Here is a 22,782-nt window from a genome sequence, read left to right as displayed (position 1 = left end):
ATAAAAACAATCAAATAATTTTTGTGCAAATGAAATTATTAAATCAATATTGTAGGTGGAAAACATGAAACACTGTTAAAAAATTGAAACATAAATTACATAAGTTTTAAAAAAAGTATCGATCCTTTTTATAAAAAGTATGGACACTTTCAATATAATAGGTAAACATATGATGTAATAGGTAGCCCTTATATAATGTAATAGGTATCGTTTATATAATGTAATAGGTATCTATCTCGCATGTGAGTACTTTATTCCAACCATGTGACAAGTGTGACAACTCCATCAACTCACAACTCAGCTTTGAACTCAATCAATATTGTCTTTTAGCTTGATGGTTCATAAAGCATGTTTGAACAGTATGAATCAATTATGCAATTTTCATGTTCAATTTAACACTGCATTTCAAATTCATTTCATATGTAATTGGAGTTTGAATTTAAATTTCAATTTGAGTTTGAATTTATATATTTTCCACTATAAATATTAGCCCAAGCCAATATGCATGTTATCATTGATTATTCCTAATTTCCATTGTTTTTTTTCCAACGTATAAACGCGAGGGAAATCCCGACCATTTTATTTTTGGTCAACTTTAAAGCGTCAGAAACGTTTCGGGCGTATGATCTGGGTGGTATACAAGAAATGTAACAAATAGCAACTAAAATCATAAGTTGAGTACCACCCAAATCATAAGTCTGAAATACTTCCGATGCTCATCAAAATCCAAAGCTCATTTGGTGCCAAGCAAAAGGAAATCAAAATCCAAATCTCATATGATGCCAAGCAATAGGTAGTGGTATATTGTAAAGTGTCTATCCTTTTATAAAAGTGTCCATACTTTTTTCACTGTGGAAAACATTAATTTAAGGTTATCTTTTGAGTGAGTTTTAAGATATTAATTTAGTAATTATAGGCGTCTAATGATTTATTTTTTACGTTACGGTATATTATTATTAAATTAAAAATTCTAAATAATATTTTATAAAATATCAAAACAATCAAATAATTTTTGTGCAAATGAAATTATTAAATCAATATTGTAGGTGGAAAACATGAAACACTGTTAAAGTATCGATCCTTTTTATAAAAAGTATGGACACTTTCAATATAATATAATGTAATAGGTAAATTTGCAATGCTATCGGTATAAATATACTGGTTTACTTATAAAATAGGTAAATATAAGCGCTACCTATTACATTATATAAGCGCTACCTAGTATGTTATTGTACTTTATAATATTTCCGGTTAAATAATATAACATAACCGGTCTAAATTTTAACCGGTCACTTGTTTAACCGGTCACGCCGTATATTAGCCGTTTTTTAGGCGCCGCACCGCAGAACGACCCCCAGTCTCATTTTATCAGAAAGCGAAAACTAAAACCCGCCACCATTTAATTTAAAAGAAAAGGAGGAAATTCAATAATTCTCTAAGAAGATGAGTCTCCACCAAATGGCCGTCTCTCACCCTTTTCTTTTATCTTGTCACTCTGCGTACAATCTAAACCCTCTTTTCTTCTCCAAACGCAGTCGTTTTCGCTTCCCCCTTTCTCACTCTTGTTCCACCTCCATAAACCGTCGGAGCTTTACTGGTAAGTCAATATATCCAAACTAAAGGCTTTCTTTACTTTGTTTTCTCTCTCTCTATTTTTAGCTTATCTGGCGGCTGAGTGGAGGAAAATTAAATTGAATAATATACTTGCTCGAATTATTTCTATTTGCCTTCTTTGAAAAATTCAGCCTGAGAAAATGAACTTAAAAGTCGAGCATTTTCTGTAAAAATCTGATATGAGGAAAAATAGTTATTTTTCTTAATGAAGGAATGCCTTTTTTTTTAACTTTTTAAATGGGTAAAACATGTTCGGCGTCTGCTGCATATTAGTTAATTGTTTACTTCTCAATTAAAGATAACTTAATTATGTGAAGTGATAAAAGTATTAGTATTAATGAAAGAAATTAAGAGAATTCTTTCTAAAATTTTTAGTATTGTCATTTTAGGGGGTGCATTTTTAGTTGGGTATGAGTTTAATTTCCTGTTGCATTTTCAGTTGCTGCATCAGAGAAGGGCATTTCACTTCTCTGGAGCTGGCAAAGTCGTTTGATTTCACTTCCGAGGAGAGGATATACAATTGGTATTTATTTCTTGAATGTGGTAGTTTGCTATTTATTGTCTCTTTTTATTAAAGAGTCCTCTTTCTATTTGAATGCTGAGGTTTTCATGTTGTTTGCTACTCATATTTATACCAAATAAAAAGTTTTTTATTAAGTGAAGTTAAAATGAAAGTGAATGAACGTATAATGTAAGGGAAGAGGCTATTTTAGTTAATTTATCTTTAAGTTACATCTCAATGTTTCCTAGACTTGAGATGAATGTTAAATATGGATATATGCCTGAAACTAACATGCTCAGCTTTTTTCCATGTCCACATATGTGCCAGGTACACATGTTATATTTGTGTGTGTGTGTGAATGTAAAGAGAGAGAGAGAGGAGGGAGGGAGATAGAGAGAATAAATATATTTGTCATGTTTGTGTTTCTTTTTCGTGTCATGTTTGTTTTCTTTTTCTTGTCATGTTTGTATAGTGCTTTAGTTTTTTTATTTCTTTATCCTGTCCAGTATTCCAGGTCTAGATCCATTTCTAGTAGTTTAAAAATAAATTAGTTTTACACACTTTTATAACTTTTTATATGATTAATATTATAACAATCTGATTGTTACTTTGTTAGATTTAATAATATGAATGTACTTATTGTAGAACTAGACTACTAGACTTAGAGTTTTAGATTGACTTGATATTTTTATCATGTCAGTCGAGACTCTGTTTTAAAATGTTGAAAGCTTTTTGTATTGAACAAATAGTTTGATAATTTTGATTTACTCAAAACTCAACGTACATGATAAACATGAACAAATATGAAATATGACTGATGACTCCCAGCTTAAACAAAATATAAATCATATAAAATTATGCAAGTGTTTGAAATCAATTTAGGTTTACACTAGTGTTAGTGGATTCGTTCGCATATATATACATGCATATAATGATCTACATTGAATGAAATATGAAATATAACACTCAACTTAAACAAATATAAATCATATAAAAGTTATGCAAGTGTGTAAAACTAATTTTGTTTTACAGTCATGGAAGTGGTTCCCATCCAATATATACTGTAACACCCCTAACCCGTACCGACCCGGATACGAATCCGAGGTGTCACATTGACTTTTCAAAACTTTGACTCTTATAAAAATCATGGAAAATTTAAACTTTTATTAAAATAAAATTGTTAATTTACACTAGTTGGACCAAAATAATACAAAATCGATCAGAGCATTTGTAATTCATAATTTGTTTACATGCCAAAAACTAGATACAACAAAATACATACTTTGCAAATTACTTTTGATCTTATCTGCTAGTAGGGGTATGCTGTCCTTGCAACTCCTAATTCTGATCTCCTTGTTTCTTGGTACCTACATGTAAACCACTTACACGCTAAGTCACAAACTTAGTGAGGCATAATAGAATATGTATCAATGAATCCATGAAACATGCACTACTATCATTCCATCATGACATTACAGTTTGCATGTAATTATTAAACTTTAACATATATGATCATGCCATGCACAGATGAAATCTGACTTCTTATAAAAGTTTCAATTCAATTTATCTTTAGATGCCCATGTACATTATTGAGAATATGAGGTACTTGAATACACTGAGGTTGTGCTCAAATGCTGTCACCACAACTCGAATAAATTCCCACTATGGGCACTTAAAATTTGTTCCGAATGACCACTTTGTCACGAAGGACCACTATGTCCCGAATGACCACTTATAACCCTCGACTCTTGCATGCCAATTATACCTACAACTCTCATATCATATAACATGGGCTTAATATGAATACCTGTTACATTTTCAAATCACTTCTCATATAACAAGTCATATGTACATATATGATCATTTATCTTTTCATACATAACTTGGAATTATTCTCTTATAGTTGCATTCATCACATATATATCATATAAAAGCATGTATGAATTATGCACATACTCATTATAATCATAACGTATGCATGTACATGAATATGAAATCATGAACTCAACTATAGGAAATAGACTTATCACAAGTCTTATTTCCATAAAACAATATCGATACTAACTATGATATGCACTCACCTTAGCCTTACTTGATTCGAGTCAATTCTAGAACTTTATCTCTCTCTCCTGACCGTTTTAATTCTTCGATTGTTTCGGAACTTGCTTGAGCTCAATATCTACACGAATATAATCTAATGAATATCAGAATTTGAAATAGTCGAAAAGGATTCATACTAATTTAAACTAACCAAAATACTAATATCAACTTCCCAACTTAAGTAGTACCGGTACTACAAGCATAGTACCGATACTTCTATTATAGGGTACCGATACTCTCCCAAGGTATCGATACCGAAATTAGATTCGATGTTTTTCAGTATCGATACCCTTAACCTGGTATCAATACTACTATACTATGGTACCGATACCTTCACATGGGTATCGATACCTCATGAATGCCTTTAACAAATTCAGACTTAAATCCATTTGTACTCATCTAACACATCTTTACCTTCAAATTCTATCCTCTATATAGTAATTAAGAATTATACCAAATTTCTAACATGTTTTAATTCCAATTCTAACACTTCATAGTTTTTAATTATGTTGATGACAAGTCAATTCCAATCTCAAACTTTCTTTACTAACCTTCTTCTATGATTTCACTTATTCCCCTCTTTTCTTTAATCCTTCCTAACTCACTCATCTTTTGATATGAAGATAACTTAAGCTTTCCGTAAGCTTAAGTATCACCTAAGGATCATAGACCCAACTTAAATTCAATAAATAATCAGCTAACAAGAAAACTCACCTTTCCAATGGCTTTCACGTATGGAGGATGAAGAAGAAGAGAACTCTGGAGACTCACTTTGCCTCCCTTCACTTCCACGTGGGTTTAAATATAACGACTACTATCTTAATTATTTTTTCCCCAAATGACCAATTTGCCCTTCCATTCATTATTCTTTTTAATTCAATCCTACACAACATTTCCCATATAAGTCCCTGAACTTTTCAAATTATCTACTTTAGTCACCAAATTCTAAAGTTTTATAATTTAATCACTAATCCGGTATTGAGGATGTTACATATACATCATACTTTCTTACTTTAGTTGTTAACTCCATAATAATAAGGAACACCCTTATTTGCTTGCTTGATCTTTTTTCTATCGATATAGGTAGCATAACGTTGGATCACGTTAAAATTTGAGATTAAATACTTATTAAAAAAAGAATGACTTCTCTCTCCAATAGAAGTCGAAGAGTTGATTCACTCCCCACTAGAGTAACCAGGTCAGTGTTCATTGACAATCTCAATAGAAGAATCACTAGGGGTACGTTAAGGGAACTATGTGATTATCATGGGAAGGTTATTAGTGTTTTCATTCCTCGGGTAAACAATAGAGCTAGGTATAGGGATTCAACCTTCGCTTTGTTCACTTTGCAAGTCAGGGAGAGCAGTTGAATGCGGCCAGTAAGTTGAATAACATAGTTATAGATGGTAGGAAGGTCTCGGTAGGAATAGCTAAGTACCCGAAGGTGATAAACCTCCGTTATCCGGGAGGAGTAAATGGTGTTCAAATGGAAAACAGAGTTAAGAGTCCTCACGGAAAAACAATAGAGAAGGAGGCTCTCTTCGAAAAGTTTAATGATGGTAGATCCTACAGGGAGGCACTTGTTAATGACAAAAACCCTTCAGTGGGAGTTGAGAAGATGGTTTCGAAGAATGAACCAAAACACCTGGTGAACTTTTTCATTCCAGAGGAGGAAAGGGAGTGGATAAAACGTTCATTGACGGGTATAGTTAAAGAAGGGTTTGATTTTGAGTTTGTGCAGAGAGCTCTCTATAACGATGGGATTGATGTTGTTGTGAGGAGACAGGGCTTCGATAGGAACGCGTGCATCCTTAACTTCAATTCAAAAGAAGAGATGGAAGAAACTTGGCTTAATAAGAAAGTAGAACTGTATATTGGTTTGATTGGATTGAGAAGTTGATCATGGAGGATGGCATACCCATGGCGTTTTGTTCGGTTCATCTTTATGGAATCCCTCTCATTTGCTGGAACAATTCTTTCTTCACAAGCATTCATAACGATACATCGTCAAAAGTTGATCTCTCGGTGGCTAAACTATTACTGAGGGTTGCAAGTCCGTATGATGTGCCTAACATTATTACACTCTTTGCAAATAAAAGATCGTTCCTGGTTAGGGTTAAAGCTGGGTATATCAAGTCAGGATCTGAAGTAAGTGGTAGCCTGAATGATGCAAGCTCCTCAGAGAATATTTGGGGAGACAGTTCATCGGGGAGTGGGAAAAAAGATGATTGGAGTTTGGAAGGAAATCTGGAAGGGCAACCGTCCCTGGAGGATGTTCATACTAAGGTGAACACGTGGCTCGAGAGAGGCATGTCAGGTGATGTTGATGATCTAAATCCAGTTGTAAATTAGCAAAGGGGTGCTGATACTTCGGGCATTAATGATGTTGCAGACTCGTGAAGGATTTCAGGGGAGGCGTTTAATGCAGCAGACAAAATAAACGTTAGGGTTAATTTCGCAAGAGATGGTTTAAATGCTAATGAGAAAGGGATTCTCAAAGTTTAAAGGATGCCACTCAGAAAAACAGATTACATCCACCCATAATCATATTGGGCCGGTAACAGGTAGTAACCAGTCAGTTGGACCAAGGGCCTTTGTGCCTTCTTGTACAAAATTAAACAGTGGAAAAATTCAAGCCAGGGGAAACAACGGTAATAACAGAAAAATCAAAGTTCCCCTAGACAATCTTGGGCCAGTGTTAACTCGATTTAAAAGTGTTAGTCATTCCGTTAAAAATAAAACCTCTCTTCATCGTATAGGCAGTGTATCTTCAGAGATGAGTATCAATTTTTATGATAAAGTGTATAGAAGGGTTCAGAGAAGGATGGTTCGTGATTCGTTGGAGATAGATAGTGGTTTAGCTAGTTCGTCTCCTACCTTCATAAATGCAAGAGAGGAAGCTGTGCAACTAGAGAGATTAGTGACATGTTGGGGATTTCTTTCAGAGGGGGGCAAAAAATGCCTGAGGAGGAGATTGAGAAGTTGGAGAAGAAAAGGGTTTCGAAGAAGAAGATTTAAGCTTATTCTTTTTACTGTTGGGTTTTGTAAATAGTATCATATATAAGATACTGATACTCAGGTTCAAAATGCTCCGACGAAGATGTTGCAATTGAAGCTATCTAATTAGAAAAGGATTCACTCCGGAAGAGTGCCAAAGGTGTTGATAATTCGAGCAATAAATTTGGTAAGGATGATATAATTAAAAGCGGGTCCGTTGGTGTTGGGTTTGGATTATCTCCATCCCCTTGTTCAGATTCATATATTCATTCAACGGAGGCTTTGGATCATTTGGACTTAAATATCGTGGAGCATCGTGTTGATAAATCAGTTGACCCATCTGATGGAGTCAGCCCCCGAGCCTCGGAAGATGTTCTTATGATGGGCCTCTTTCCTTCTAATGGTCTATCCGAAGTTGTTTTTTTGTGGCTTTGGTTTGTACTGGAGCTTTCAGTGGAGTTCTCTTCAAAAACTATTGATTTCATTTTTATGGTTGTAGGTGTTGTTTTTTTTATTTTTATTATGTCCTTAAGTGTTGGGTTGTTTTTCTTTTGTTGGAGGTGAACTTAGGATTAGAGTGATTGTCTCTGGGCTTTGTGGTTGAGGAGGTGCGATTTTTAGGTGATTCTGATTTTTTGTAATGGTGTCTGTCCTCGTATGAGGGTATTTCGTGTTGTCATATGTACTGGGTGTTTTATTTAATGAAATTTGAGGTACTCTTTTCTTCCTTCCAATGTTCGTTAACATACTTATTAGTATGTGGACGAATAAGAAGGGAGTTTTTAATGAGACCTCCAACTTTTATAAAAAAATAGTATCAGATAAATTAAATGTAAAAAATCAGTTTGTTATCGTGGAATATTAGGGGTTTAGGAAGAAAAGAAAAAGTCAGAGCAGTGGCCAGACTTGTGAAGAAGAGCAGCCCCATTTTTTTGTTGATACAGGAGACCAAGCTTGAATAGTGCCAGCAAGAGTTAAGAAGAAGATTAGGGGGATGCGATTAAAGGGTTTTAATTTTTCTCCAGCTGTGGGTTCTGCAGGAGGTTTACTTTACATGTGGAACGAGGATTTGTTTGAAGTTAATCAAGAATTTATTTATAGCAGATTTATTGCAATGGTACATTCAAAATGTTGAGGGTGGAGTGTGCAGTAATTAATGTGTATGGTCCTTCTATAGAGGAAAAAAAGGAGGTTTTTTCCAAGGAGTTAATGGATTTTGTAGTAGACCTTAATGTTCCAGTGTGTATTGGGGGAGATTTCAATGTCTACTTAGAGCCGGATGAGAAGATGGGTGCTACTCATAATTGGCATTCAATTGAGCTACTGAGGAATTTTGTTCAACAGATTAATTTAATTGACCTTCCATTAGCGGGTGGCAGATTTACTTGGTGTAATAATAGAGATTCTCCAACGTTGGTCAGATTGGATCGTTTTCTAATTAATGGCGGACTTCTGAATTGTTTCCTGAACGTAGTTCAAAGTCTTCTTCCCAAGTCTCTCTTGGATCACAATCCGGTTTTGTTAGAAGAAAATCGATTGAATTGGGGTCCTAAGCCATTCAGATTATTCAACTATTTATTAGAGGAAGAAGGGTTTGAAGATGTGGTTAGTTCTGTAATTTCTAACCTCAAGAGGGAAAATAAACATAGGGGCATATTAAGCATTTTGCAAGGTACAAAAAAGCGATTAAAAGCTGGTCGGGCAGTAGGCATATAGGGATTTCCGAGTCTATTTCGGTGTTGGAAGCCAAAATTCTTGATATGGAATTAAAATTCCAAAATGGCAATCTCCCGCCTCAAGATTGGAGCCAGTAGTCGCAATACATGAATGAGTTCTGGAGGATGCACATGATAGATGAGAGGATATGGTTTCAGAAGTCAATAGCAAAATGGATTAAGGATGGAGATAAGAATACGAGGTTGTTCCATCTTTGTGCCTCGAGCAAGAAAAAAATTAATTCCATCTCCTCATTGATTATTGAAGGTAAGGAAACTTCGGATCTTGATCAAATAAAAGAGCATGTAGCAGATTTTTTTACGGAGGTGTTTAACAGTGTAGCAACGTTGGAAGTGGATGATATGAACATTGGTTTTTCCAAATTATCAAATGAACAAAGGGAGTGGCTGGAGGTGCAATTTTCGGAACATGAAGTTTGGGAAGCGATCTCGTGTTCGGATAGTAATAAGGCGCCTGTCCCGGATGGGCTCACTTTGGGTTTTCTTAAGAAGTGCTGGCCTAGTTTGAAGGACTCGGTGATGTTCTTTAGTGATTTTTACCAGAAAAAGAAATGGGAGCACGGTGTCAATCACGCCTTCATTACCTTAATTCCAAAAAAGATAAATCCAATATGTTTGGATGACTATAGGCCCATCAATCTCGTTGGAAGTCTGTATAAAATTTTGTCTAAAGTATTGTCCAAGAGACTTATATCGTGCGTTGAAGATATTGTTAGCTCGTCTCAGTTCGCCTTCATTCCAGGAAGACAGTTGTTGGATTGCGCATTTATTGCTAATGAGGCTATAGATTATTGGAGGAAAAAAGGGCTAGGTGTTGTTTTTAATGTAAATTTCCGTAGAGCTTATGACACAGTTGAATGGCCAATCCTTCTAAGAATCATGAAGGAGATGGGATTTGGTGAGAGATGGTGTTCGTGGATCTCTTACTGTTTATCTTCTGCGTCTGTCTCCGTTCTTCTTAATGGTACCCCACAAAGAAGATTATGATGTCAAAAGGTTTAAGACAAGGATGCAGCCTTTCTCCAATCCCGTTTAATCTAGTTGGGGAGTTACTTCATTTGATGTTGACTAAAGTAGTAGTGAATCTGGGCCTTTTCTATGGTTTCACTGTTGGAGGGTCAATTAATTCTTGCCAGTTGTCGCATCTTCAGTTCGCAGACGATTTAATAATCTTCTGTTGCGCTTCCCTTGAGCAAATCAGAAATGTTCAGAGAGTCTTGAGAATTTTCAGCTTGATGTCTGGGCTCATTCTAAATCTTTCGAAAAGTCATTTGTATGAGATCAATATTGAAGAAGCTATTCTAAAAGATTGGGCCTTATCCATAGGTTGCTCTGTGGGTTCATTCCCGACGGTATATCTAGGGTTACTGTTAGGAGCAAAGAAGAATTCAGAGGATTTGTGGGATCCAGTTATACAGAGGTTTAACAAAAAATTTGCAGGTTGGAAAGTTTCTGCACTATCCTTGGCTGGTAGATTGGTGCTATTGAAATCATTTCTGTCCTCTCTTCCGATATTTTTCCTATCCGTCTTCAAACTGCCGAGTAAAGTTAGTAAGAAATTGAATTCGTTGATGCTAGATTCTTGTGGGGGATGGTTCAGAGAAGAATCGTATCCATTGGGTGAATTGGCAAACGCTGTGTTGTCCGATTGAAAATGGATGTTTGGGGGTCTTAGATTTAAATCTTACTAATCGGGCTTTGCTAGGGAAATGAATTTGGAAGTTTGCTAAAGAGAAGGATACATTGTGGAAAGATTTGATTTGCTGCAAACACGACGTTGATAGTATGTCTATGTTGGTTTGTAGGGTGTATTCTACCCAAGATTATTGGATTTGGAAAAGAGTTGATAGTATGTCTATGTTGGTTTGTAGGGTGTATTCTACCCAAGATTATTGGATTTGGAAAAGAATTGTTAGAAGCTTCTTGAAGAATGATTTGATTGGTGAGAGATTAAGATCACATTCTAGATTCCAAGTGGGAAATGGTAAATCAATTTCCTTTTGGAATGACGTATGGGTCGATAATATTCCTTTGAAAATTCAGTTTTCGAGAATCTTTGCATTGTCCCCAAATAAATCGGGTAAGGTGGTCGATTTTGGCTGTTATGATTCTAATAGTTGGATTTGGGATATTCGAACAAGAAGAAATTTGTGCGATTGGGAATTGGAATAATGGTTGGAATTAATGATCAAATTGAACAACATTCAGTTGACAGAGGCAGTGGATGATTTTTATCATGGTCAGGGAAAGGCGATGGGTTGTTTTCGGTCAAATCTTGTAGGACTCTTGTTAAAGATTAAGTGGTGAACCCTATTTGGAAGAATTGTGTATGGTCGGGGTTGGTGCTTGCTAGAATTGAAAATTTTCTTTGGCAAGCTACTCAACAAAAACTGGCAGTTAAATCACAGCTGAAGAACAGGGGGATACCCTTATCAGATGGGGAGCTTTGTCCGATGTGTATGTTGAGGGATGAAACTGTCCAACATTTGTTTATTTTTTGCCCAGTAGCTGGTGAGATTTGGACCAAGTTTTTCAGACTTTGGGATGTATGTACAACTTTGCCGCGGGATATTCCTTCCCTAATTAGTTCCTGGTCTGATTTGGTGGTGAATTCAATGATCTGGAAATTTATTCCAGGTATGATCCTTTGGTCGATATGGAAACATAGGAATTCAATTGTTTTTGAGAATAAGGTTCTGGACAGGTCGTCCGTCTTCTTCATTGTCAGATTTAGATTAGTCAAGTGGTTTTTTAGTCAAGTTTCATCAAGTGTCGATTTCGGTGGATTCGTTAATAGTTGATCCTTCTTTAGCAGATGGTCTCAAGTGTTTAAAGGTTCCGAATAGGGTAGTTCATAAATGGTTCCCTCCCCTTGCTGATTTCTTCAAGTTTAATGTCGACGGTGCTATGAGAAGCGATGAGATGGCTGGTGGCATTGGGGGTATTCTTAAAAATTCAAATGGTTTCGATCTAGCGTCGTTTTCAGAGAGAGTCGGACCTGGTCCTCCCCCATTAGCAGAGTTGAAGGCTATTTGGAAAGCTACTGAAATTTTTTATTCCTCAGTTTGGGCTACACAAGGCAGATTAATTATGGAAAGTGACTGCAAAAATGTTGTAGAATGGGTCCAGTCGCCTAGTCTCGCCCCTGTGTTCTTTAGTAATTTTATTAAGGAAATTGAGTCTTATGTATTGTCTAGGGGTTTGTTCGTGAAGTTAATTCCTAGAGGTTGTAATTGGGAGGCTGATAAGTTAGCTAAGGAAGGGATTGGGTGATTGTTTGCTATTTAACAGGTTGTTCCTGCATCTTTTGAGGACAACCTTTTCTGTTATTATGTAAAGGTTTTCTGGTGTATTCATGAAATATCAATAAAATGAGGTACTCTTTTCCTCATTCCGCTTGTCGACCCTTTCCTTTTGGAAAGGGTCAATTATGAGAGGGGTTTTTAACGAGACCTCCTACTTCTATAAATAAAAAACGTTAGATCACGTTTTTTTGGGTTAAAATTCTGCCCAAATATTGATCTTAAATATTTCATTTATGCAAGTTCTGTAATTATATATGTTTGTAAGCTTAGGCTTATATATTTTATCATGGCAAAACTGTGTGTCTGTAAATGCTGTTTTTAGCAATTGTTCTGCTGTTCTGAATTAACTGTCAGAAAGCATGCTTGTTATGCTGCTGCATATGTGCATTCACCTTTTTTAGAATTTGGATATGGTTATGTTCATACTTGAAGTAAACTTTGTCAACATATATTTGTGCGGATAGTATTTATGGAACTCTTGGATCTCAGGTGGCATTCTCAAGGCTATTTCAGACCGAAATTTGACAGGGGAAGTGATCCATTTGTCATATCAATGCCACCTCCTAATGTTCCTGGCTCTCTGCATATGGGACATGCAATGTTTGTGACTCTTGAGGTTGTGAAAATGATTTTAAGATGCTCCAGAAAGGATTTAGTTTTATTACTTATTCCACTGGCAGTGTCAAACATTTAGGATGCATTTGTCAGGCATTATTGACACAAGATTCATTGTGGTTTTCCGAGTTTATTTACGAACTTGAGAGTATAGATAATTAAGTGGGAAACCGTTGCATCTCAACTTCGAAAAATGTTTCATATAGCATAATTTTATTTTATTTCAACGTATATGAGCCTACATTGATCAATTTAACTCCTTACCATCAGAAAAAATGTTGTGTGAAACAGTTTGCACTCTTTTAATTGCAATTGGTTAGTGATTTGGTACAAAAAGGTGAAGATGAGGATGAGATATAAAGAAAGATAAAAGGATCCTTCTAGTTCCAATAGATTCTAACCTCGACTTTTTAGACGTTGCAATTTATTGGCTTTGCTATTGGTCTTGTAATGCTTATTTTTTATTATATTTCTCCTATGTTGGTCATTTTTAGGATTTCATGGTTAGGTACGGAAGATCAACACTTTGGCTTCCTGGAACTGATCATGCCGGTATTGCAACTCAGGTTAGTTTCTTGATGGCCTCATGGCCATGATTTCTGTTCATCCGATTCCTAAACTAGAAAGAGAGAAAAAAAAAGAGAGACATATTGGAATAGTCCAATAATCTAATTAAGCCACCTTCAGATTTAACTTGTGTAATGTTTTCTGGAAAAAAAATTGATCTTTACGGTCATATTATTTTTAATCCTCCATGTAAATATAATGTTTTCAGTTTCAATGTTGATTTGTATTCTGCCCTCATTATACTTTATGTTACATGTAGAAAATGAGTATAATTGAAGCTATTTTATTTTTCTTTGCCCAGTTGGTTGCGGAAAGAATGTTGACTTCTGAAGGAATAAAAAGGGTAGAACTGGGTAGAGATGAATTTGCAAAACAAGTTTGGAAGTGGAAAGAGAAGTATGTATTCCCTTAAATTATTTGAATACTTGGTTTTCCCTGCTGTTCTTTTCTGATATTGATTCTGTTACTTTGTACATATTGTCTACGGTGTTTAATGTTTTGTTGTTTTGGACGAAAAGGGGGGCTGGGACTATGCAACTAAAATGAATTCTATCTCTTCTCCCTCCAAATAGGGATACTTGTAAAGTTTTTATTGCTTTCACCTGTTGCCTAATTTCCGGTATTATTATTCATATTTTATTCTTAAGGTTGCATGATATAGGTAATAATTGTTCTATATATTTTAATTTATTTTTCTCATTGCTAATTTCAATTTTCGTTTACCTTTTAAGGTATGGTGGGACCATTACTAATCAGATTAAGAGACTTGGGGCTTCTTGTGACTGGACTAGGGAATGTTTCACCCTTGATGAGCAGCTAAGTCGTAAGACCGGTTTTCTATCTAGTAAAAGTGATCTAGCTAGTCTTCAAAGTCTTTTAAATTATGTGTGAAGTTATAACAATAGTAGTGGTCATTATAAAGTACTAATCAGGGACTTACATTGTTGAAATATCAGTAGGGTAAGTTCATTTATTCTGAACCTTGCGTTCCTATTGCAGGAGCTGTTATTGAGGCTTTTGTTAGACTTCATGAGAAAGGATTAATTTATCAAGGTATATGTCAAAATTCCATTGATTACTACCATTTTGCACTTTGCTAACTGATATTTAACATGCTTAGAAATGGAGGCTTTTTTAAAAACCCCCTTCATGATTTCTAGAACACCATAAGGTATTCCATAGATCAGTGGAAGGAGGAAAAGAGTGCCTCAAATTTTATTAATTGAAAGAGGCAAAGAGCAATACATAGCATATGAGTACAACGAAACTTTGCCCCCATACAATAGATATAAACCAAAAGACAAGAAAAAACAAAAACCAACCCACACTCCCTATCTTAACCTATTCCTGTCTTTGCTAAAACGTTAGCCTCTAAGTTTTCTGACCTAGCTATCCAACAAATAATACCCTTCAAGTTTCTGATCTTATCCACAATTTCTTTAGAGATTGAAACATACATACTTGGGCATTTATCCAAGTTTTCAATCCACTCCACACACAATTTAGTATTGCTCTCAATAATCAACCATCCCTTAGAACACCAGATAGAAGATTCGAAGAAAAGTAATCCAGATTTAATGGCCATTAATTCCATCAAAGATGGAGGACCCAGACCAGAAGCTTCTTGAAAGGATCCTAGTACTGTGCCGGAGTTATCTCTTAGAATTCCTCCTAAACCGCTTGCCTTCCAATCACCTTTGACAGCAGTGTCCACATTCAACTTTAGAAAACCAACCGGGGGAGGGGACGGAGAAATCTGATTTGCTAGCTGACTTTTTGGGGCAGAGCAAAGATCTCCAAGAGAGGGATCACCAATGAGGGAATCCATCGAAATGGGAATATTAGTGAATTTTGCTAGGAACCAAGCTGTTAATTTGAACCTTGCTGTGAAGAACAACTGAACTGGATCAAACACTCCCTTCTCAAAAACAATGGCATTCCTACATTTCCAAATCGTCCACAAAACTACACCAGGAATAGAAGTCCAAATAGCTGAATGAGGCACCAATTCCTCCCAAGGTGAAAGAAAGCAATATGCATTTTCATGCATGACAACTGATATCTTCCACAAATTCAGAAACCTATGCCACAATCCCCACGCAGCATACATTTGATCTTAATATTCTATTCTTTCTCATTTGCTTTAGTTGTCTATAGTGGGAAAAAGAATAGAATGTAAATATTATCTTTCCATTCAAAAAGCTTAAAGAAATTACCATATCAAATGGAAAACGATAAAGACTAGTATTAGTATTTAAAAAGGATTTTGTATATCTTTTACCCCTTGGAATTCATTGATGTAGGTGTACCTATGTTTCAGTTTGACTTCTAATTCAAGTAGTGGCTATTGACTGGTCCCACTTGGTAACATGGAATTGATGTAAATAAACTTGTCTGTACTTCCATTTTTGTACATACACATATACAAAGTCTGATCTAAAAATAGCTCAGCAAAAGACTTTAAGGGAAGGAGGTTTTAAACTTAGAGGTTCCCTTTAGAACTTAAATACAATTATTTTCATGGTGACCTGAATAGATTCTCTGGTGCTTGATGGTAGGATGTGGAGGCTACTTTCTTTTTTTATTTGTTTATTCTTTAATTTTATTAAGTATACAATTATACAACTCAGCTCAGATTTTTTCTGATTTTATTTGATTGTCCCTTGCACAATAGTACTCTAAACCTAGTTTAAATGATATGATATTTTCTTTTAGGATCTTACATGGTTAACTAGTCTCCAAAGTTACAGACTGTTGTTTCAGACTTGGTATGGATGTTTGTTTCATGAGGATATTGCTTGTCTTTTCTGCTCTTCGTTTTGCATTGTTTATCATTCAACTTTGTCATTTCAATGGCTCCCTAGGAAGTAGAATATTCTGAAGAGCCTGGCACCCTCTATCATATCAAGTATCGAGTCGCTGGAGGTTCAAGGTATTTAGTTTTATTCGGTGTTTGTTTATGTGTTTGCTTACTTTTTCTTATAGTATGAATGGACTTTAGTAAATCAAAGGGGAAAAAGCAGTAAGACAACTTGATTAATAATCGTCATAGTTAAAAGATATAGGATGGAGAGAAGGCAGGGAATGTCATGTAACTTTGAGAGCTTGAAAATTTTAGCCATATTGGGGTGTTAAATTTGGCAACTAAGTGGTTGGGAATCTCCTTTCTATACTTATATTATTCTGATTTTGATTGTAATATAAAATTATATATACTTTCAATTCATATTGTAATATGTCCTTAAATAGATCATCTTGAATCTACCTTATTAGTATTGCCATGTGTTGCGACTGATGCTTAAATATTTGTTCTGTATAGGAGTGGTTTCTTAACAATAGGAACCACATGACCTGAAACTTTATTTGGTGATGTAGCAATTACTGTGAATCCTAAGGTATATCACCTTTATTTTTATGCTTTTCATTTTCTCCCTGCACATTATATTGCCAGCAAAACTTGCACATTAAGGTATAACTTCAGAACTCTATGCCCTTGTATGATTGACACATTACTTTTGTTCAGGATGAGCGTTATTCCAAATATGTTGGTAAAATGGCTATTGTTCCTATGACTTATGGTCGTCATGTTCCTATTATCTTTGATAAGGTAAAAGCACTTGTTACTATTTTTCTTAAATATTGTTGCATTCTGCATCAATGTAATAATGATTATTTTCCTAATGCTTTGTCACTCAAAATGATAGGAATATACATGACAAGAATTTAAATACAATTTTAGAGCACAAAAGTGTGTTGGATTGTTCTTGTTTTGTCTGTGTGTTTCTTTTTCCATTTTGGGGAGGTGGGGGTAGGTGTGAACTGTTAAGTTTGGTATGTCTGTCAAGTCCTGTGGTGGTATTTGGGTTTTTATTTATAAAAGTTAAATTTTTCGTGTCTTACATGGAACGTGCGGGGCTTGGGGAGAAAGGAGAAGGTGAGGGAGGTTATTGCAAGGATGTGCTATGGTTTCGTCGGTGGGGTCTGCAGGTGGGTTGTTAAGTTTATGGGACGAGGAGAAGATTGAAGTAATGAATCAGTTTGTGGTTAATAGATTTGTAGCGTTTTTAGGAAAATTTAAAGAAACATGCTCTTAGTGTTGGTTTGTCAACGTGTATGATCCTTCTATTGAAGCAGAAAATGAAGGTTTTTTGATAAGCTATACTCCTTTATTGATCAAGCTGTTTGGCCTATCTGTGTAGGTGGGGATTTTAACGCTTATTTGAATCTGGAAGAAAAAGTAGGTAGGTCTCAAAACTCTCATTCAATTAGGGTGTTTTCTGAATTTGTTAAGAATGCGAATCTGGTTTATCTTCCTTTGAGTGGTGGTAGTTTTACTTGGGGGAATAATAGAGCGGATCAATCGGTGGTCAGGCTTGTTGAAAACATTTTGATATTTCGATATAACAAATTAAGTTAAATGAATTTTAAGATTTTCTATAAAGATTTTCTAAGTATATTCGATATAATTATTCGAATATCAAAATATTACTCAAAATCTTTCAAATGTCATTTTTAATTCTTACTCAAGTGTAAAATTAAGTTTTAGTCTTAAAATAATTTCAAAACAATTTTACAAAATATTTCGAACCATTTCAAAGCCAAAATTTCCAGATTGCTAAGAGAGAACCGATTACCCCCAAGGGGTACCGATTCCCCCCTCAATGGTTTGGCTTCGAGAATTCCAGTATGCTCGGAGGGAACCGATTCCCCCCACTGTTCAACGGTCGAAATATTTGAATTTTACACTTAGGGAACCGATTCCCCTTAAGGGGTACCGATTCCCCTCACGCTCCAAGCAGAAATATTAATTGTTTTCACACTTAAACAGTTCCAAAAACTTCATTAATGATCCCCAACGTTCAGAAGTGATTCAAGGTGTATTTAAGCAAGCTTAGAAGCCATTGATCAATAACAAAAACAACAAGCAACTAGAATCAAGAAAGAATCAAAGAGAAAGCATCAAACCTCAAGTTTGAGCATTTCAAGCCTATTTTTCATTCAATATTCATTTTGCTTTCAAGAACACTTATTGTGCTCAATTGTATTCATTCTTGAGTGTTCTTTTCTTTGTTCTAGAATTGTGCAAACAATCTACCTTGTGAGGATTTCCTTGTAAGTTTGCAAATTTGTATTATTCTCTTTGGGAGAGAGTGTTCTCAAGAATTTGGGGTATAATTCTTGAAGGTTTGTAAGGTTACTCTTTGTCCTAAAAAGAAAGACAAATTAGTGAATTTGTGAAAAATCCTTAGTGTAGATAGCTAAGGTAGTGTACGTAGACTTTGGTTGAGAAAGTCGAATCACTCTAAATCGCTGTGCAATTATTTTTAATTTTCTGCAAAAGCTTCCACCAAATTTTTAATTGCCAATTCACCCCCTCTTGGTCGATTCCATCAATCGATTAACTCATCAATTGGCATCAGAGCCTAACCTATTTGAAGGTTTAATCGCCTTTTGAGTCGATTCGAGAAGAGTTACATCGATAATCAAAGTCATCAATGGCCTCTGCTTCAAACTTCGACTCCGATCTCGATTCGATGCCCGTCAACAAGCCTCCTTTTTCAATTGGGCTAACTATGCCTATTAGAAAAATAGGATGATGTACTTCATTCAAGCAAGTGACATGGAAGCATGAAATGTCGTAGTAGAAGGATACATCAAGCCTCTCACTCATCCAAGATTGTGGAGTGAAGGGGAGACAAAAATGTTCCAGCTCAACTCCAAAGCCATCCATATCATATTTTGTGCTCTTGGACCAGATGAATACGAAAGAGTTTTATCTTGTACAACCACCAAAGAAATATGGGACAAACTTCAAGTCACTCATGAAGGTACCGATGAGGTAAAGAAATCTAAAATTAGTATTCTAACGCATAGCTATGAAAATTTCAGGATGAAACCAAATGAAGATATCAAAGCTATGACTGATAGATTTTCAACGATTGTCAATGGTCTCAAATCATATGGAGAGATCATTTCAAGTGAAAAACTTGTGAGGAAGTTAGTCTACTCCCTCCCAAAATCGTGGCAATCAAAGAAGACGGAAATCATCGAGTCTAAGGACCTAACGTCCTTAACTCTTGAAGAGCTAATCGGTTTACTCCTCACTCATGAAATGATGCTTGAAGATGAGGTGGACTTTGATAAGATTGAAGAGACACCAAAGGCGAAGGAGAAGAAGAAAAACATTAGAGTTGCTCTCAAATCCATAAAAGATGAGAGTGATTCGGATGAAGATGATGATGACGAGGAAATGACATTGTTTGCCAAACGGTTCAAAAAAATGATGAGATCTTACCGAGGAAGAAAATTCAACTGAAATAAAGGCCTAAAAAATGAACCAAAAGAGAAGGATCCGATCATTTGCTATGAATGCAAAAAGCCGAGGCATGTCAAATATGATTGCCCACAATTAAAGAGAAAGGGTCAATCAAAGAATAAGCACAAGGCTCATGTGGCTACATGGAGCGACGAAGAAGGTTCCGATGAAGAGGAACAAGAAGTAGCAAACTTGTACTTGATGGCATTCGGGGAAGATTCTAAGGTAACCTCTAACTCATCTGATTTTGAAGATTTATCCTATGATGAATTATTAGAGGAATATAATGGGTTGGCTTCGGATTATGAGAAATTGTTTTTAAAATATAAAAATGATGTTTCAAAATTGAAAAATGAAAATAAACTCATATCCAAAACCAACGACGATCTTGAAAGTAAAATCAAAGATTTGCAAATCAAACTAGAAGAGTTTGAAAAGAAAAATTTGGATTTGCAAAATTTACTTTCAAAGGTCAATGATGATCATAAAAAGAAAATTGATGATCTTTTTTTTGATAAGTTGGAGCAAAACGTTTTGAAAATGGAAAAAATTCAAAATCCAACTTTGTTAGAAAAAGTTTTAAAAGCTACAATCATAGAGGTCCCCAAAGAACTTCTAATGGAAAAATCGTTAGAAGTATATGAGTTCCTAAAGAGCTCATTACTACTAAAGATAATGATATCCTACACAAATAGATACCTAAGGGGACTAGGATTTTGGAAACTAATGAATATGGACCCAAAAGATTTTGGGTACAAAAAATTAGAAATTAATCTATGTTTGTAGGAAAAAGAGCATTGCTACAAGGCACGAGAAACAAATCCAAATTCATGGTACCTTGATAGTGGATGCTCAAGACACATGACCGGAGACAAAAGCCGGTTTATTGAGCTTAACGTCAAAAATGAGGAGAAGTGACTTTTGGTGATGATTCAAAAGGTCACATTGAAGGTATTGGTACTATTGGTAATATCTCTTCCATACAAATTAAGAATGTTTTATATGTGAATGGATTAAAGCATAATCTATTGAGTATTAGTCAATTTTTTGATAAGGGATTCAATGTCATGTTTGATATTAATGGTTGTAAAGTCATTGACATTGTATCTAATCGGATTATGCTTGTTGGTCATAGAATAGGAAACATACATGGTGTATTTAGATTCTATTAATATGACTAATTGTGCCTAGTTGCTAAGGATGAACATGATAGTTGGTTATGGCATAGGAGACTAGGACATGCTAGTATGAGTTTTGCAACGGCTAATTCAAGGTGATTTAGTTCGAGGGTTGCTTAAGCTTAAATTTGATAATGATAAAATCTGTGATGCTTGTGCTAAAGGAAAACAAGAGCGAGTTTCTTTTAAATCCATTAATGACGTATCAACTAGTAGAGTATTACAATTAATCTATATATATCTTTTTGGGCTAACTAGGACTACTAGCTTGGGTGGAAAACAATATGCATTTGTCTTGGTAGATGACTATTCTAGATATACTTGGATTCTATTCTTAAGTATTAAAGATGAAGCATTAGAAAAATTCATCACGTTTTCAAAAGTAATCCAAAACGATAAAGGTTACTCTATAACTAGTGTTAGGAGTGATCATGGCACTGAATTTGAAAATCTTGGATTTACTGAGTTTTGTAATTCTAATGGTATTAGCCACAATTTTTCAGCACTTAGAACCCCTCAACAAAATGGAGTTGTTGAGAGGAAAAATCAAAATTTAGAAGAAATAGCTAGAACCATACTTTGTGAAAATAATTTGCCAAAATATTTTTTGGCGGAAGCCACAAATACTACTTGTTATGTTGTAAATCGAGTAATGATTAGGCCTATTTTAAAGAAAACTCCATATGAAATTTTCAAAAATAAAAGCCTAACATTAACTATTTTATCCTTTGGATGTAAATGTTTTGTTTTAAACAACGGTAAAGAAAACCTTGCAAATTTGATACTAAAAGTGAGGTTATTCCTTAAATTCTAAAGCTTATCGAGTATTTAATAAAAGAACTTTAGTTGTAGAAGAGTCTATATATGTTATTTTCGATGATAATCCCCTTCCGATGAAGGATTCTTGTGTGAATGATGATGTAGGTGCTATAAATACAAATGACGTTAGACATGACGTTGGAGAACCATCATCAAAGGAAAAAACAAAAAATGAGGAAACTCATAATCCTCTTGAAAATCCAACCATTGAAGAAAAGGAAGTATCTTATCCAAGAGAGTACAACTATGTCAAGGATGGTGAGATTATAGGTGATCCATCCAAAGGGGTAACAACTCGATCTTCTCTTAGAAATATTTGTAATTATATTGCATTTATTTCATGCATAGAGCCTAAGAATATTAAAGAAGCATTAAATGATGAACATTAGATTATGTCTATGCAAGAAAAATTAAATTAATTTGAGAGAAGTAAAGTATGGACATTAGTTGAAAGACCTAGTAATAAATCTACTGTAGGTACTAGATAGTTATTTAGGAATAAGCATAATGAGAGTGGTAATATAGTGAGAAACAAGACTAGACTTGTTGCTTAAGGGTATACTCAAGAAGAGGGTATAGACTATGATGAAACATACGCTCCCGTAGCTAGGATGAAGCAATTAGAATGTTATTAGCATTTGCATGTTTTCATGAATTTAAATTATATCAAATGGATGTTAAAAGTGCATTTTTAAATGGTTTTATAAAGGAAGAAGTGTATGTGAAACAACCTCCAGGTTTTGAAGATTCAAAATTTCCGGATCATGTTTTTTAATTGACAAAAACGCTTTATGGTTTAAAACAAGCTCCTAGAGCTTGGTATGAAAGATTGTCAAACTTTTTAATTGAAAAATGTTTTTCAAAAGGGAAGGTTGACACTACATTGTTTTTAAAGCATAAAGGTAAATATTTATTAGTAGTTCAAATTTATGTTGATGATATAATATTTGGTTCTACTAATGATGTTCTTTGCCAAGAATTTTCTAAGCTAATGCAAAGTGAGTTTGAGATGAGCATGATGGAGGAGCTTTCA

General features: G+C 34.9%; 1 protein-coding gene across 3 annotated transcripts; it reads left to right on the top strand.

Annotated features, from left to right (window-relative positions):
- Positions 1-1,364: 1,364 nt before the first annotated feature.
- On the top strand, positions 1,365-17,046 carry LOC120171102 (valine--tRNA ligase, chloroplastic/mitochondrial 2-like). Of its 3 annotated transcripts, XR_005520845.1 has the most exons (10): positions 1,365-1,597; positions 2,054-2,137; positions 12,744-12,870; positions 13,364-13,435; positions 13,738-13,832; positions 14,168-14,259; positions 14,436-14,489; positions 16,301-16,368; positions 16,756-16,831; positions 16,960-17,046. XR_005520845.1 is itself a non-coding variant. In XM_039178896.1 (9 exons), exons 3-8 carry the CDS (start codon positions 12,808-12,810, stop codon positions 16,169-16,171), a joined length of 396 nt encoding a protein of 131 aa, XP_039034827.1. In that variant the 5' UTR covers positions 1,365-1,597; positions 2,054-2,137; positions 12,744-12,807; the 3' UTR covers positions 16,172-16,204; positions 16,301-16,368. The 3 variants fall into 3 exon arrangements, 2 of the variants coding, with proteins under 2 accessions (XP_039034827.1, XP_039034828.1); XM_039178896.1 differs by lacking the exons at positions 16,756-16,831; positions 16,960-17,046 and adding an exon at positions 16,152-16,204; XM_039178897.1 differs by lacking the exons at positions 16,301-16,368; positions 16,756-16,831; positions 16,960-17,046 and having other exon boundaries at positions 14,168-14,251; positions 14,436-14,483.
- The last annotated feature ends 5,736 nt before the right edge of the window (positions 17,047-22,782 follow it).

Source organism: Hibiscus syriacus, unplaced genomic scaffold (genome assembly GCF_006381635.1).
Source record: "Hibiscus syriacus cultivar Baekdansim isolate YM2019G1 unplaced genomic scaffold, ASM638163v2 tig00111810_pilon, whole genome shotgun sequence".
Lineage (NCBI taxonomy): Eukaryota > Viridiplantae > Streptophyta > Magnoliopsida > Malvales > Malvaceae > Hibiscus > Hibiscus syriacus.
This window is presented reverse-complemented; position numbering and strand designations above follow the sequence as displayed.

Bases quoted from the DNA above. Each gene is read 5' to 3' on its own strand.
- LOC120171102 (XM_039178896.1), top strand. From the start codon at position 12,808: ATGCCACCTCCTAATGTTCCTGGCTCTCTGCATATGGGACATGCAATG. The intron at 13,833-14,167 runs GTATGTATTCCC...TTACCTTTTAAG, and splicing joins GTTTGGAAGTGGAAAGAGAA to GTATGGTGGGACCATTACTA. The intron at 14,490-16,151 runs GTATATGTCAAA...ATTTTCTTTTAG, and splicing joins GAAAGGATTAATTTATCAAG to GATCTTACATGGTTAACTAG.